The sequence below is a fragment of the Henckelia pumila genome, chromosome 1, assembly GCF_033568475.1.
Source record: "Henckelia pumila isolate YLH828 chromosome 1, ASM3356847v2, whole genome shotgun sequence".
In the NCBI taxonomy this organism is placed as follows: domain Eukaryota; kingdom Viridiplantae; phylum Streptophyta; class Magnoliopsida; order Lamiales; family Gesneriaceae; genus Henckelia; species Henckelia pumila.
Window position 1 is genome coordinate 79,526,599 of NC_133120.1, and position 14,550 is coordinate 79,541,148.

General features: G+C 35.9%; 3 protein-coding genes across 4 annotated transcripts; 2 read left to right on the plus strand and 1 right to left on the minus strand.

Annotated features, from left to right (window-relative positions):
* The first annotated feature begins 2,256 nt into the window (after positions 1 to 2,256).
* LOC140875198 (zinc finger CCCH domain-containing protein 6-like) lies at positions 2,257 to 5,175 on the plus strand. 2 transcript variants are annotated; one of them, XM_073278795.1, is made up of 4 exons: positions 2,257 to 2,500; positions 3,410 to 3,619; positions 3,701 to 3,825; positions 4,112 to 5,175. In XM_073278795.1, exons 1-4 carry the CDS (start codon positions 2,441 to 2,443, stop codon positions 5,052 to 5,054), a joined length of 1,338 nt encoding a protein of 445 aa, XP_073134896.1. In that variant the 5' UTR covers positions 2,257 to 2,440; the 3' UTR covers positions 5,055 to 5,175. The 2 variants fall into 2 exon arrangements, with proteins under 2 accessions (XP_073134896.1, XP_073134898.1); XM_073278797.1 differs by having other exon boundaries at positions 3,429 to 3,619.
* Positions 5,176 to 7,007: 1,832 nt separating this feature from the next.
* LOC140875354 (probable methyltransferase At1g29790) lies at positions 7,008 to 8,546 on the plus strand. Its single transcript, XM_073279019.1, has one exon. The coding sequence runs from the start codon at positions 7,162 to 7,164 to the stop codon at positions 8,410 to 8,412; it is 1,251 nt and encodes a 416-aa protein (XP_073135120.1). The 5' UTR covers positions 7,008 to 7,161; the 3' UTR covers positions 8,413 to 8,546.
* A 28-nt stretch (positions 8,547 to 8,574) lies between these two features.
* LOC140875353 (auxin response factor 5) lies at positions 8,575 to 14,303 on the minus strand. Its single transcript, XM_073279018.1, has 14 exons — positions 13,339 to 14,303; positions 13,071 to 13,183; positions 12,476 to 12,574; positions 12,298 to 12,354; positions 12,071 to 12,223; positions 11,900 to 11,984; positions 11,647 to 11,737; positions 11,354 to 11,518; positions 11,093 to 11,215; positions 10,942 to 11,017; positions 10,699 to 10,834; positions 9,456 to 10,621; positions 9,130 to 9,317; positions 8,575 to 8,976 (listed from the first exon to the last, which is right to left on the minus strand). The coding sequence occupies exons 1-14, from the start codon at positions 13,457 to 13,459 to the stop codon at positions 8,820 to 8,822; spliced, it is 2,730 nt and encodes a 909-aa protein (XP_073135119.1). The 5' UTR covers positions 13,460 to 14,303; the 3' UTR covers positions 8,575 to 8,819.
* Positions 14,304 to 14,550: the final 247 nt, after the last annotated feature.

Genomic DNA, 14,550 nt, shown 5'->3' on the forward strand with positions numbered 1-14,550 from the left:
TCTTCGAAATCATTCAAAAAATCTGCAGCATTGAAACTAGTTGAACCAATTAAATGGTCACTATCTTCAACAAAATTGATATTTTTTCCTTTCCCCTTTGTCGATTATTTATAGAACTTACATAGGTGCTCAGGGGTTCGACAAATATGTGACCAATGTCCTGGAGTGCCATATCTATAACAAACACTCTCGGATATTTTTGAGTGATTTTCATTTTCACTCGTATTTTCATGCTATTTTTTTGGTGGGTGTTTCGTTACGTTCTTTTGAGATGAGTTATTGAAATAACTATCTCGATTACTTTCATATCCACGGCCATGACCATGACCGCGATAATTTTTACGTCCACGTCCACGCCCACGCCCACTTCCTCGACCTCGTCCACGACCAAAATCTGGTCTATACCTTTGATTTTGGTTTTCATTTTTTATTACGACATTTGATTCAGGAAATGCCGTTGATCCAGTAGGTCGGGATTGATGATTTCTTATTAACAATTCGTTGTTCTTTTCTGCCACAAGAAGACATGCAATGAGTTCAGAATATCTCGTAAAATCACGCACTCTATACTGTTGATGTAGAGTTATATTTGATGCGTGAAAAGTGGAAAATGTTTTCTCAAGCATTTCCATATCTGTGACTTCAAGTCCACAGAATTTTAATTGCGAGACTATTCGATACATCGCATAATTATAATCACTGACTTTTTTAAAGTCTTGAAATCTCAACGTATTCCATTCATCACGGGCGATCGGAAATATCACTTCCCTTATATGCTCAAATCTTTATTTCAACCCTTTTCATATAATCATTGGGTCTTTTTCTGTGAGATACTCACATTTCAACCCTTCATCAAGATGTCGGCGTAAGAAAATCATTGCCTTTGCTTTATCTTGAGAGGTTGATATATTAATTTCTTTGATGGTATCACTTAAACTCAATGACTCAATATGTATCTCTACATCGAGAGTCCATGGCATATAATTCTTTCCAGTGATATCGAGCGCAACGAATTCAATCTTTGCCAAATTTGACATGGTGGTACTAAAAAAATAACAATGCATTTTATTAGTTAATTTCCATTAATATGACAATACAAAATAATGGAAGAACGAAGTTTACAAGTGCGTGTACAAATAGAGAAAAAATATGTGGTAAAAATCGATGGTGAGTACAAAACTCGTGAGCATGATGATCATAATCGTTATGAAAAATAGCCTTAGAAATGTCATCATCTTCATCTTCAAAAAATCGAGGAGAAATTATTTTGAGAGAAAGAGTGAATTTGGTGTGATTGAAAATGAGTTTGAGTGAACATATTTATAGGCTAAAAACTAGCTGTTTTGTTACCGTTTGTGACCGTTGGGGGTAAGGAAAAAATTTGAGTATATGTTGAATACAAATTCGTGATAATCATGTGATACATATAATGATAATCATAATTAAATATACGCAATAAAATATATATCATATCATATTATTATAAGGTCAGTGTCCTAGACAACCTCTTATATAATAACATGAAATTATATATTGATATAGTTAGTATATATACATAATAAATATATATCATATCACGTTATTGTTTAAAAACCTTAGAAGCTTTTATACTTGTCGTATCCCTTACTGGGAGTGTGGGATGTCGTCTTAACATCCTCCCAAGATTTATAACAAGTTTTTAAAAAGACTAAATTTTTTTTCATTTTTGATAATGACATGATATTATATATTAATATATACACAATAAAAATATATAAACAGTAAAATAAAAATTTTTACTTGTTGAATATTTTTGACTTCTTCTTGTATTTTGAAACGTCGAAAATTATAGAGAACCTTCGAGCGATCGTGCTGATAACGTGTTGTGAAAAAGTAAAAATATATGGTAAAAAAGAAAAATTTCAAAACTCAAAATATATCAAACTCTACACTTCATAATATTTTTCTCTCAACTCAATTGTATTTTTCATCACAAATGAAGACCTGTTTATAGATCCACACTTGATATTAGTCCAAAAATTAATACATCATCATCTACATCATCACACACTAATTTTCCACATTTTACAACTCAATATTCAACATTCAACATTCAACATTCAATATTCAATATTCAATATTCAACATAATAATAATAATAATATATTTTTCAACAATAATAATAATTATTATAATAATAATAATAATAATAATAATAATAATAATAGAAAATCGAAGGATCTAGGGCTTCTTCGATTCCTCCACCTCCCCCGTGTTCTCGTTATTTCTCTCTGTCACGCAGCAATCAATGACGATAAACATATAATTTCGGTTTTTTTTTTCTTTTTTCTTTTTAAGTAATGATTTCAAAATCTGAGTTGGGGATTTGATAAAACCAATTAAATTCTTAAATATGTTCATATCCTTTGCGAAACCAATCGAATTTAACTGATTGTAAAATATGAGAAGATCGCAGAAGTCGAAAAGAGTTGCTTGGGCTTCAGATGACATTCTTTGTCAGGTATATCTCATCGAGAATCTTAATTTCTTCGTTTTGTAAAGTGAATCAACTTCATCATAAACTAGTGAACAAAGGGGGGAAAAGATTCGAACTGGACAATGTGATTAATGGGAATAATTCACCTAATTCAATTGGGAACCGGACATTCTGTCAAATACGTTCCAGGAAGTAACTGGATAAATGCTCTGCCTGAATTCATTGAAATACATTTATCAATTAAATAAGCAAGGGAGACATTTTTGGCAATTTCATGCAACTCCATTGAGTAGTTTCAAATCCCTTTTGCGTGCTCTGGATGATAATGAAATATTGATAAATGAAACCCAGTTGGTGATCTTGATTAAGGGACATTTCTGATTTTATCCAGTCATATGTAAACATTCTTATATTTCACGGACCTGGATAGAGTAATTTAAACTGAATTACATTTTAAATGCACTCGACACCTAATATTCTTGATGTTTAAAACTCCTCATTCAACTCACAAATCGTTTCACTTAATGGTATCTAAACGTCTGAAAATGAACATAGATTCGAACACAAGGTTCAAGGGTGGTTGGATCACAAAACTCACTCTGTCAATCCTCTCCATGAGATATCTCATATCTGTATTTCAGTGTATCAAATCGAGACAAATTGATGCAAGAGTGGTTGCATCCCCTGTTTCTTGTGTCGCATATGAAATATGAAATCTTGGTTAGCTTTCCGTATCAAACTTGTGGTTTAGAAGTGAAAGCATTGTGTAGAACACATAGTGCATGTGCTCTTGTGACCATGCCACTCGTAATATGTTCCCAGCAAACTTCCGTGATTGATCTTCTATAGATTGATTTCATTAGTTGACTTGCAGTTTACGTATTTGAGGTTGATATTAAATTGCACGATGAACTATTACATTCCCTTTAACAGGTACGACTTTTTTGTTCAGAAGAATCTCCCGCACTAGTGGGATTGGGGACACAGGACCACCTCCAGGAAAAGGCATTATGGCCGCTCCAGTCAAGGGGTACGGGACTTGATGACAATTTGCCACCAGGCTTTGAAGGAATCGAACCTGCAAAGCTGTGGATGATCAAGTTGTCTCAAATACCATTAATTACTTGGAGATGCCCTCCCAGCGTGAGTCTACTACTGTATTATTATTATCGTCCAGCTCAGGTCACTTGAATACTCTAATGAATTTCTTCACTTGTTTTGCAGTTCGTAGTAAATTGTTCATGGAGTGTGGTTGCTGGAGAAGAGAGCATAGAAATGGAAGCCCAGAAGCTAAGGGAGATGACAGTGCTGGAAGCCATATATCCACGCTCATCTGCTATACCTCCCAAGTGCGAACATTACTGTTTTTTGGTTCTTTCTTTCTTTTTCTTTTTTTCCCCTTTCTTCCACATTATCTTAGGCACTGAAAATTTTTGCAACTTCATTTTTGTTGAAAGAACCTAGTAATTATAGCAATTTGGTGATTTTACCATCTTTAACAATTTTACTGCGATAAATTATTTAATTTCCTACTTTATTTTTCGAGTTATTTGGCTACATATTGATCTTTCAAACTTCTATTTTCCATTCTCGTGTTTGGAAGTTCATTGAACATTTAGCCTGTCTCTTTGGCAGCCCGTCTACTTTAGTGGGTGCGGATGACTCTGTTGTTAATGACCAAAACACTCCTTTGGTCCCCATCATACCAATAGAAGATGAGGACCCTGCATTAGATACAACATTCGGCTCCATTGCGGGAAACACCAACTCTGCAGATAGTACTAAAGTAAGGAAAGGCGTTGAGCCTGATACAGTATTAGCAGCTGAAGTTGCATTGAGTTTAATCACGTCAAAAAGCTATCAAGGAAACTTGATTGATCGGGAGCTGCTCATAAAGATTCTCAGCGACCCAAAAATGGTCCAGCTTCTAGTTACAAATCACGCTGCATGGCCCAGCACGCCGAACATGCCACAATCATCCCACGTTTCTAATATGCCACCTTTCAACTTTCAGACCATGCCAGCCATTGGATCTCCTACTATTTCGTCGACCAGCATGCCGAATTTGAGGCCTCCTCCCGAGAATTTGTTTAACCCAGCCAGCATTGCTGTGAATAGAAGAGATCCACTCGCCGCCCATTTTACCAGACCAGAACTCATCACCCCTTCAGTGTCTACGAGTGATTTACCTCTTTACCCTCCAAATAGGAATGTACGGGTATCTGTGCATGATGTGACCCCCGTGCCCCGTCCCGAAGTTCCCAAGGCTAAGGACATCAACTATTACAAGAGACTCATTCAGCAACATGGAGAAGAAAGAAGGGAGAGTTTAACGCCTCCATGTTCTCATCAAACCAAAGAAGTACAGTTTGGAAACAGTCAAGAACCACCAAGTGTAGCGAAATCAAGAGACTTGAAGCAAAAGATAACGAAGCCCTGCATCTATTTCAATAGTTCAAGGGGATGCAGGAATGGAACTAACTGTGCCTATCAGCACGATTCATCGGCCCAGCGAAAAGTCATTGCTATTTCGGATTCGGAGGCTCAAAGTGTAAAGAGAGCGAAGATCGATAGATAGATGGATAGATACTGGTTCAGGCACACCTATGCCTTATCATCTTCTTCTGGCATTTTGTCTTCTTGAAATGAGATTCAATTTGTATTCGTTGATTCATCATGTTAATGAATTTTCCCTCTAATCCAAGTTGTGGATCTTTCAACTTGAGGTGTTCAACTACAGTTTCGTTCGGTTTTAGATAAAAATTCGAATGAAATCATATTTAATCGGTTTTACAAAATTTTAAATCAAATTAAACTATAAATGATTTATAACAAAACAAAACCATGATTTTCGGTTCGCTTTGGATAATTAATTTTAAATTTTGAGTGTCATAGTGAGTTAATGTATGAGATGTCGTAATTTGGAAAAGACAGCAAATGATACTTGATACGAGTTGAGTGAACATTTTATTTGAAAAAACAATCTTGGACACTTTTTTTTTTCGAAGTTAATCATGGACACTTGATAACAGTTTGTTTCAGCAATTTTTTCATGATTCGGAAGTTGAAAATCAGAAAATATATTTTTAACTTTTACTGTTGTTTTTAAAAATATTAGATGTTTCAGATTTTTTTTTTAGAAAAATCACAAAAACAATCCCAAAATTATATCTTATTATTTTTACTAAAATTATTATTTTTTATTATAAATATAAATAAGATTCACCGTATTTTATTTTATTACAGATATCGTCTTCCAATAAATAAAGATTCTTGCATGGAGTTCTCATCCTAATGTTTCCCAAAGACGTGCACAAAACCAAAGAATAGAATCTATGCAAGCGTCAGGTCACAACAAGGGTCAGAAAATTATATTAAGGTGTGAATCAATTTTATAAATGATTAAAGCAGTGTTTCAGAAATTTTCAAGTAAGCAATTCTCAGTTTTTTTAAACAAAATTTCAAAATTTTGTTAAGAAAAAGTTGAGAAGTACTTTTTCAGAAGTGTTTGGTAGAGCTTTTACAAAATAATTCTTAGATTCTAACTGCATGAAAGTGCTTTTGAGTATTTGTTAATGTTAAATTTTGCTTTAGCTTCTAAAACTTTTAATCAAAAGAAATAAGCACAAATTTGATACTTTTTTGGCTTCTATTTTTTTGTTTAGGGCCTAAAATTACAAGTTAACATTTATACTCTCAATACATGATATTGTTAAATTTAATTTATATATGAGATTTAATAGTTTCTAATAGAATTTATAAAATTTCAATCATATTTTTTTACAAGCATTTATTTTTAAAAAAAATATATTGCATTTTCATTAATTTTTGTACATATCTTGTGTATTAGAATAGAGTCTGTTTTCTTATTTTTGTAATTTTTTATATTTATATTTTTATTAATATTATATATTTTTTGTGTATTAAATTTTTTTGTCATTTTTTATATTTTTATTTTTATTAATCTTATATCTTTTTTCAAGCATTCATGTTATAAAAAATAAATTATTATTGATACAAAATTCATAATGTAATAATAATTATATAAACATATTTTTATGGTGTGATTATTAAAATTTAAATAATTAAAAGAGATCAATTTTATATAGTTTAAATGTATGTTTGTCAATTAACTAAAAATTAAATTTGTAAGTAATTATTCTCCAAACACTCAAAATTTTGCTTGTATTAGCTTTAAACTTTTATTTTCAAATACTCTCTACTTTAGTTTTTTTATCAATTTCAAAGTAATCTCTACAAAAATCACTTTTAAAAGCAAAAACTCTCTAAAACACTCCCTTAGAAGTTTTTTCAAACACTACTTGAATATCAAAGAATATATAACTATAACTCAAATAATAAACTTATGACAATTGACACGAGAATGGCAAAAGATTCTAGCAAAAGTGAAAAACATAAAAAAAACTACAATTACAATTGAATAACGCTACTTTAATTCAATTATTATAATTAACAATTTTAAAATTTAGACATAAACATTTATTTATTTATTAGCATCAAAATTTACATGTGATTTGACAACCGAATGATTGGGGTCCATTTCTCCTCCACTGTTCTCTCTCTCTCTCTGCTGCTCTCCAGCATTCTCACACAAACCACACCACACTGTATAGCGAGCTTAATTATTGGATTCGAAGATCGAAACAGCTGCAATAGAAGAAAATATGGGCTCTGTTTCTTTGGCTATCGGGGATGGAACAGCAAGATTCAGCAAAGGTTCCGTTTGTTCCTCGGCAGTAAATGTTTTGATGCTTTTTTCAGTGATCTCCACAAATCTTTTTGCTTTTTATTCGTTCAGTTACCACCCCAATGCTCTTCAACGAAATCATCGCAATCCCAAGAATCTCTCTTTGATCTCGGAAAAAGTCAGCGCAATCCTTAGAGAGATTGAATCTTCGCAGCAGAAGCTAGCCCAGATGGAGAAAAAGGTCTTAGGGTATGAAAGCATCGATCTTTCCAGATCCAATATTGCCGAGGAGCTTAAAGTTTTCTTAAACCACCACCAGCTGCCTTTGGGTAAGGATTCAAGAACTGGGATCACCGAAATGGTGGCATCTGTGGGGCATTCTTGTTACAAATCGATGGATTTATTGTCTCAATTCATGAGCTATAAAGTTAATAGTGTTTGCCCTGATGATTGGAGCCTTGGTCAGAAGCTGATTCTTCAGGGTTGTGAGCCTCTTCCGAGAAGAAGGTGCTTGGCTAAGACAATTCCTAAGCTCGGATTACATCCCTTTCCAGCCTCTGTTTGGAGAAATGTCAGTGAAAAGATTTGTAGTTGGAGCGGTCTGGGATGCAAGAACTTTGCTTGTCTGAGCAAAAAGAAATTGAACAGGGACTGTGCTGGTTGTTTTGATATCGTTAAGGGTTATGAGACCCAGAGATATGTCAAAGCTCGAAGCAGAAATGATTTTCTTATTGATGATGTGCTGGTGATGGCTAAAGATGGGATAAGGATTGGGTTCGATATTGGTGGTGGTTCGGGGACATTTGCTGCTAGAATGACCGAGAAGAATGTGACTGTGGTCACTGCCTCCTTGAATATTGATGCTCCATATAATGAATTCATTGCCTATAGGGGGCTTTTCCCTTTGTACTTGAGCTTAGACCATAGGTTTCCGTTTTATGATCATGTGTTTGATTTGATCCACATTGGCAATGGACTGGACATGGGGGGGCATGCTGAGAAACTTGAGTTCTTGATGTTTGATACTGATCGTGTGTTGAGGGCAGGTGGATTGGTTTGGTTAGACAACTTTTATTGTTCAAATGATGACAAGAGAAGGGTTGTAAGTAGATTGATTGAACGGTTTGGGTATAAGAAGTTGAAGTGGGTTGTTGGAGAGAAATTTGATGAATCAAGAAATCCAGAAGTTTACTTGTCCGCTGTTCTACAGAAACCAGTAAGAGTATGATACAATAGATGATTCCTTGGGTTCTGGTCTTTTACAATAGGGTTCATCTAAGTGAATTGTTTACCACGATCGAGATCTCATTGTAACGTCAAATGAATGAATGACATCGGATTTTCTTTTTTGATCTTTTTGTGTTAATTTTAATAGATCATACGAGATGTGGATCGATCATAAGCTAAAGATGTGATTTCATCTGAAGAGTTCTACTCATACATTACAACAATCAAACCTTCGCAAACATGCTAAAACCAAATATCTGTTACAGTAGGCTTAGGTTCTTTCGACTGTAATTTGCCAATGCTTTTTATGGAATTGGATATGAAGATGCAAGTTAAGAGTTGAGCAAATGTTGATTGAAAGCAGGCTTCTTGATCCTATGACCCGTAGGCAAAAGGGTTGTCTGGGAATCAATTAGAGCTATTTTTACCACATCCTTCTTCAGATGCTGAGCCATTAATAGCCTGCACCCCAGCAGAGTTTAAAAGCTGCATTCCCTCTTCCCCCATCTGCTGAACTTCCGATGGTGAGAGAATTCTGATGCATTTAACACAGCCCACAAATTCCCTACGCCAGTCAACATAGCATTTAGTCTCCAAGAATTTTTGTCTGCTCTGATAGAGCAGATTTACGTGGAAATCTTTGTGTGCGAGCAGTTTGTTTGATGGGATTAATTGATTAATTACATAGTACTGAGGAGAGTAGGGTAATGGAACTTACTCCCAAGGATCATCTCCAACAAGAAGAACGTCGTTTTCGAAATCCACATAGACCAGTTTCCATCCAGAACCCATGTCGTTGAGCAAGCCCTTGAGACCAAACATGTGTTCTATTTCCGACCGTAGCTCGTCATAGGTCTTGAAACTAGAGACGTCGATCGACCTTCCCACAGATCCGACCTTTTGTATCTGTCAAAACTCATCTCATCAGCATAGAACCATATATTTGAAATTACCGTGCCATCAACTTACTTATGATGTCAAACTCGTGTGCGCAATCAAATACTTTGTGAACCATTTCTTTGTACAAGTAACAAGAACAGTTACCTTAGTATAAGTCCGGAGTCGTGGAGTAACTTGCTGCCAAGAGCCATGCTGTAAAAGATTTTTGTCTTCAAAATCCACATTGCTTGAAGATGCTCCTCCCGAGTTATCTGCAAATTCTTGGAGAGAGAATGTCTGAGAATCTGCTAGGCTAGCCGATGTAATCTGGGATTGGACATCCTGGTTTGGGCAGAAGTTTCCCACAAGATAATCAGACGGATTCTGGAAAACAGTGTTCTTTAATGCGCAGAAATCATCCAAGATCGTGCTGGAAACAGAAGGATCAATTACTGTACTTCCATTGTTATTTTCACCAAGATTGAGGCAGCTATATATGTCACTCTGATTTTGGCTCTCATCTGATGACAAGTCTTTCAAACCACATGAATTATACTGAAGAATCGACATTTCTTGATGAGACAACAGGGTAGGGAGATTGGTTTGGGACATGCACTTCGCATTGTTAAAATGAAAATCACAAGATTCTTGACCTACTGAAGGCAGCATTTTGCTCATAGTTTCTGGTAATGGAGAAGGCTGACCAGATTTCTTGAACACAAATGAAGATCCTGGATTTCTAAACATGCCAGATGGGGAGGGGCATATTGAAGAATACGTGTTAAATTCAACCTGACTCGGGTACTGGAACAAGGCATTAAGACCTACGGACTGTACATGGGATGGATCACTTTGCTGAGTTTGAAAAATTTGTGAGTCCAACCTAGAGTGTGTGATCACTGGACTCATTTGCATCCCATTACTTAGATTCATAACTGGAACATCATGTTTGTTGTCATAGCACTGCTCTCGTGACTGGCTAAGCTGATCTGTAGTCAGTGCAGTCCCTACTGTATCCGTAGAAGTTTGATGCACAACTTTTTCTGGTGCCTCTGGGATTGCCGGCAGTAAAACATTTGAGTTCATGACATTTGTTTGGCTGCCAACTAATCGTTCAGGATAACTTTCCATGTCTGGAGGAATAATCTGGGGAGGACTAGGCTTATTTGCAGATTGCACCAAAGATTTGGATTCTGGGAGTGCTGCGTCCTTTACTAGCATCTTTGTGAACTGATCTGACCATAGGCTTGATACCGAGGGACATTGAAGATCTCCAAGTGGACTGTGGAAAAGAGGTCGATTTATTAAAGCTTCCCATTCTGTTTGTGCCCCTGATATAAGCAAAAGTCAACCGCTCAGTACACGGCAAAGACATCAAACAAGCCATCTCAAATGACAAAAAACATACCCAAGAAAGCAGAGTGGAAAGGACGCTTCAGGTTGCCCGTTAGAGATGGAAATATAAAGAGGCTTTCTGGAGTCTCGATTTCCCAGGGGCTAACTCTACTTTGCTTGTCACAGCACCCAGGCTCATCCCACTCTACCTGTCACCAAGAATAAGCAAAACATTAGTCCAGCGGGGTTACACTTTTGCTAGAATTAGAGGTATCTGAGGTTCTTACTTCTTACACACCATGTAAGTGATACATACCTGAAGACTGCGCCATTTGGAATTTGGCCATCTTAAAGGATCCAAATCACTTATACCAGTAATGGTTCCCATATATCTGCGTAAATAGTGAAAGAGACGTCAGATAACAGAATATGAGACAGCAAAGAGAAGCAGACAATTTTAATGTTACCTTCGTTTATTGGAATCTTCTGTTTCAAACATCATGCCAAACCTCATACCTATAGAGAGTTGTGTACCATACAATGCTTTTCGATATTTAGCCAGTGGAATGACAAATTCTGAGGGGCATGCCCTAGAAAAAGATTAAGATTGCAGAACAACCAACGTTTAGACTTGTGTTTTTGGCAAGATCCGACATAACTGCTCAGTCAATCAAATGGATGTGTGTCTGAAATGAAATGGAATAGAGTGAAAATATCTCATATAAAACCTTGGATTGTAGAAGATTGTGAACGGGGTTCGGTTAGCAGCAGCATGAGCAGCAGCAGCCAGGATTCCGATGTGCATGCTATCAGTAGACAAAACCGAAGATGGCAAAGCTGCTTGCTGACGATTAACACGCCTCACTCCCAATAATAGCTGGGACTTCTCATCTCTATACATATATAACAACCATGAGATTATAGCATATTTTGAAAAATGCTTTATTTTAAGAAAGAATTCCAAATACGCATTCTTGACCTTTACTTGACTTTTTTAAAGGAACTGCAGTAACAAAACTACCTGATAAATAGAACTGCATCGCCTGCTCTAAGCCTCTTTGCGCCAACAAACATGCTCCAACCAGTTGTTAGAAGGTGCCGCTTTGGCTGTCCTAAATAATAATGAAATAAGCAGCAAGGTAAGATTTGAAAAGTGGTGTTGAGTCAATGGTTCATTTGGCATAAAATTTACTCCTTAAATAAGAAATATAAACACAAACAGGAAATTTCAACAGATATAACTGAAACAAAGAAAAAGGAAACCGTTTATTTACCCCGGTATATATGTCGAAAAGTCCAGGTATTTTCATGCAAATCTCGGACAACAAGTTCTTGAGTTGGAGGTTGCACAGAGTAATCCTGAAAATAAGCCCTAAAAATATATCAATGAAAACTTATATATATGAATAAAACGAAATAAATAACCAAATAAACCAAAACCGAACCAGTTGTGGAAAGAGCTTTTCTGCAGCTCTTCGAGGAACTGAGAAGCCACCATGTGTGCTAGTATCACTGGCTGTCAATGTCTTGCAGAAAAATTCAGCTGGATGCTTACTGGGTTTCACTCGAAAGTCAGGTATAGGAAACACATCTTTTTCCTAAACAATAAGAAAAATATGAAACAACAAAACAAAAGGCAATCAAAACTAGTTTGCAACAGTGTATATCTTACAGAATTCACCGGCTGAAGGCTCATTTGGGCATAAATTTCATCTGTGTCTTTGTCTGCCTATTGGTTAAAAGAAAGTTAGAGAAATATTTTTATTCCAGTATAGAAAATTATCTGTTTATTTCATACAACCCCTTTTTCTGCGTGAAATCAAGTACGCAAAAATGCCGGAAGGACATACATGGAGTGTAACATTGTGAACTTGACACAACAAATGAGAAGGGAGATTTGGATAGCTCGGTATTTGTGTTGTTGCTGATCTATTCGTGGACGCGGCAACCTGAAAAAAAGAAGAAACACACACTGATCCAAAATCTTATTATGTAACTTGACTAGACGCATTCGCATATAACTGTCTCGCGTCCGAAAATTCACCATATACATGAAAAGCATTAAAATTACAAGCAGAAATAATATGAGGTTTCTTAGAACGCATTTGTTCAACTCAACTTTCTGGCCCAAGCAAGTGATGGCTGAAATAATTCCATAAATGACCGCAAAATGGTTAAAATAGCAAGTTTTTTTAAAGAATATGCATCAAGTACGTGTACGCTGCACAGTTGTTTTTATGGAAAATGGATTACTAGAATAGTTGAACTGTATTCTTGACATTAATGAAGCGAGTAAAGATTATGTGAACCCCATTCTGCATCCTCCTCTAAGTTTCATTTTATCCGCAATTTTCGATCTTATCAAGCACCTTAGTACAAAATAATAACAATAATCTCAACTACTCCAATTTCAGTTTTGCTAACATGAGGGGAAAAAAAAATCACCTGTTCACTGTGCCCTTGTGGAAAATAGTACACAAGGCTTCCAACCTGAGGCAAGGTAACCAGCGGACCAGCACAAGCATGCCACAGCTCAGAACTTATTGGTTTCTTTACCCCTATTAAGAACCATGATCGAGTGATGAGAATTCTACCTAGTACCACAAATTTGAAGAGATCTTGGAAAATAACTTAAATTTTCTAGAAATACAGTAAAACAAATCTATATGGGCATGTGATATATCATTATAAAACAGAGGAATGTATAACAGACCTGAATGATCCTGCATTTCTTTCAAGAATTTCATCCCTTCAAGAATATTATGTCCACCATTGGCCAAACCTTCGGGTCTGAACTTTTCTTCGACAGAAGTCATGTTTGTATATGTGTTCATGCTCTGTTTTTCACCTACCTTGATCCCAAAAACATCCCATTTTCAAGAAATCATCACACCCTCAGAAAGATACAAGCTTTCCATCCAAAAACATTCACTCACGTGTTCTTGAATACCTAGAAGAAAAGGGAGGCGGTCCATTTCAAGGAGCATCACCTTAAAGAAGTACACATCACTATTTTCTTGGAGGTGCCGAAAACTAAAGGCAATACAAATATTCAGCTAAAATCTAGTACCATGAGAGGAACCAATCAAAGAAGCCTGCCCTAAAAATCCAAAACCATAGAACAAAGCACACACTGCAAAAAGCCACTGAAAAATCTACGTGGGGCTTCCTCTTCCTCTTCCACTCTATGAAAAAACAACCCCTCAGCAGCTAAAGCGAGAAAAAGCAAAAACAAGAAAACAAGAAAATAAAATAGAGGGGTCCGTTTTCTTGCATCAAAGCACGCGGACCGTGCCATGAGTGGTCGGATTATCAAGTGTTTCCCCCTTTTTCCCCATCTTTTTTCTCTTTAGATTTTTTTCTCAAAAGAAATTGACCTTTCTCAATCAAAAAATCACACCAAAAGTTCCGATCTTTTCTACCCTTTTCCTCTCTCTCTCTCCGCTCTTTTTCAATCTTTGTTCACACCTTCACTGTTGTTGGTTTATGTGATTTTTTTTCCCCTTTAATTAATGGTGAAGAGGGTAGTGCATGCTCTTATCCTGCGCCCACACTCTTGCTGAATATGGTAGATTCTGTTGCAGCAGCTTTAGGCCGAGAAATTTGTGAGCTTTAGAAATAATAAATAAGAAGTGTGAATTAACAGAACAAAGCCATTCCCACACGAAATCATTAGCAGACGCAGCGGAGAACCAGTCAGATGAATTAATTAAATCAAATAAAGTATATTGGACAGTTGCTTGCATCCATAGACTACCCCTAAGATTAAAGAACAATGAGAATGTATATTAGTTATACTATTACATTCATTGGATTTATCAACAAAATTGGATGTATTACCATGTTTTCCCCTCTTTCTTTGAATTAATTCTAGTACTATATGAGTCTTCAAACAAACAAAAAATCTAGTGCTACATTTTGTTTT

Coding starts and splice junctions, on each gene's coding strand:
- LOC140875198 (XM_073278795.1), top strand. CDS start 2,441: ATGAGAAGATCGCAGAAGTCGAAAAGAGTTGCTTGGGCTTCAGATGAC. Junction 2,501..3,409: donor CAGATGACATTCTTTGTCAG/GTATATCTCATC, acceptor TCCCTTTAACAG/GTACGACTTTTTTGTTCAGA. Junction 3,620..3,700: donor CTTGGAGATGCCCTCCCAGC/GTGAGTCTACTA, acceptor CTTGTTTTGCAG/TTCGTAGTAAATTGTTCATG.
- LOC140875354 (XM_073279019.1), top strand. CDS start 7,162: ATGGGCTCTGTTTCTTTGGCTATCGGGGATGGAACAGCAAGATTCAGC.
- LOC140875353 (XM_073279018.1), bottom strand. CDS start 13,459: ATGAACACATATACAAACATGACTTCTGTCGAAGAAAAGTTCAGACCC. Junction 12,355..12,475: donor TTCACAATGTTACACTCCAT/GTATGTCCTTCC, acceptor TTTAACCAATAG/GCAGACAAAGACACAGATGA. Junction 11,738..11,899: donor TTTTCGACATATATACCGGG/GTAAATAAACGG, acceptor ATTATTATTTAG/GACAGCCAAAGCGGCACCTT.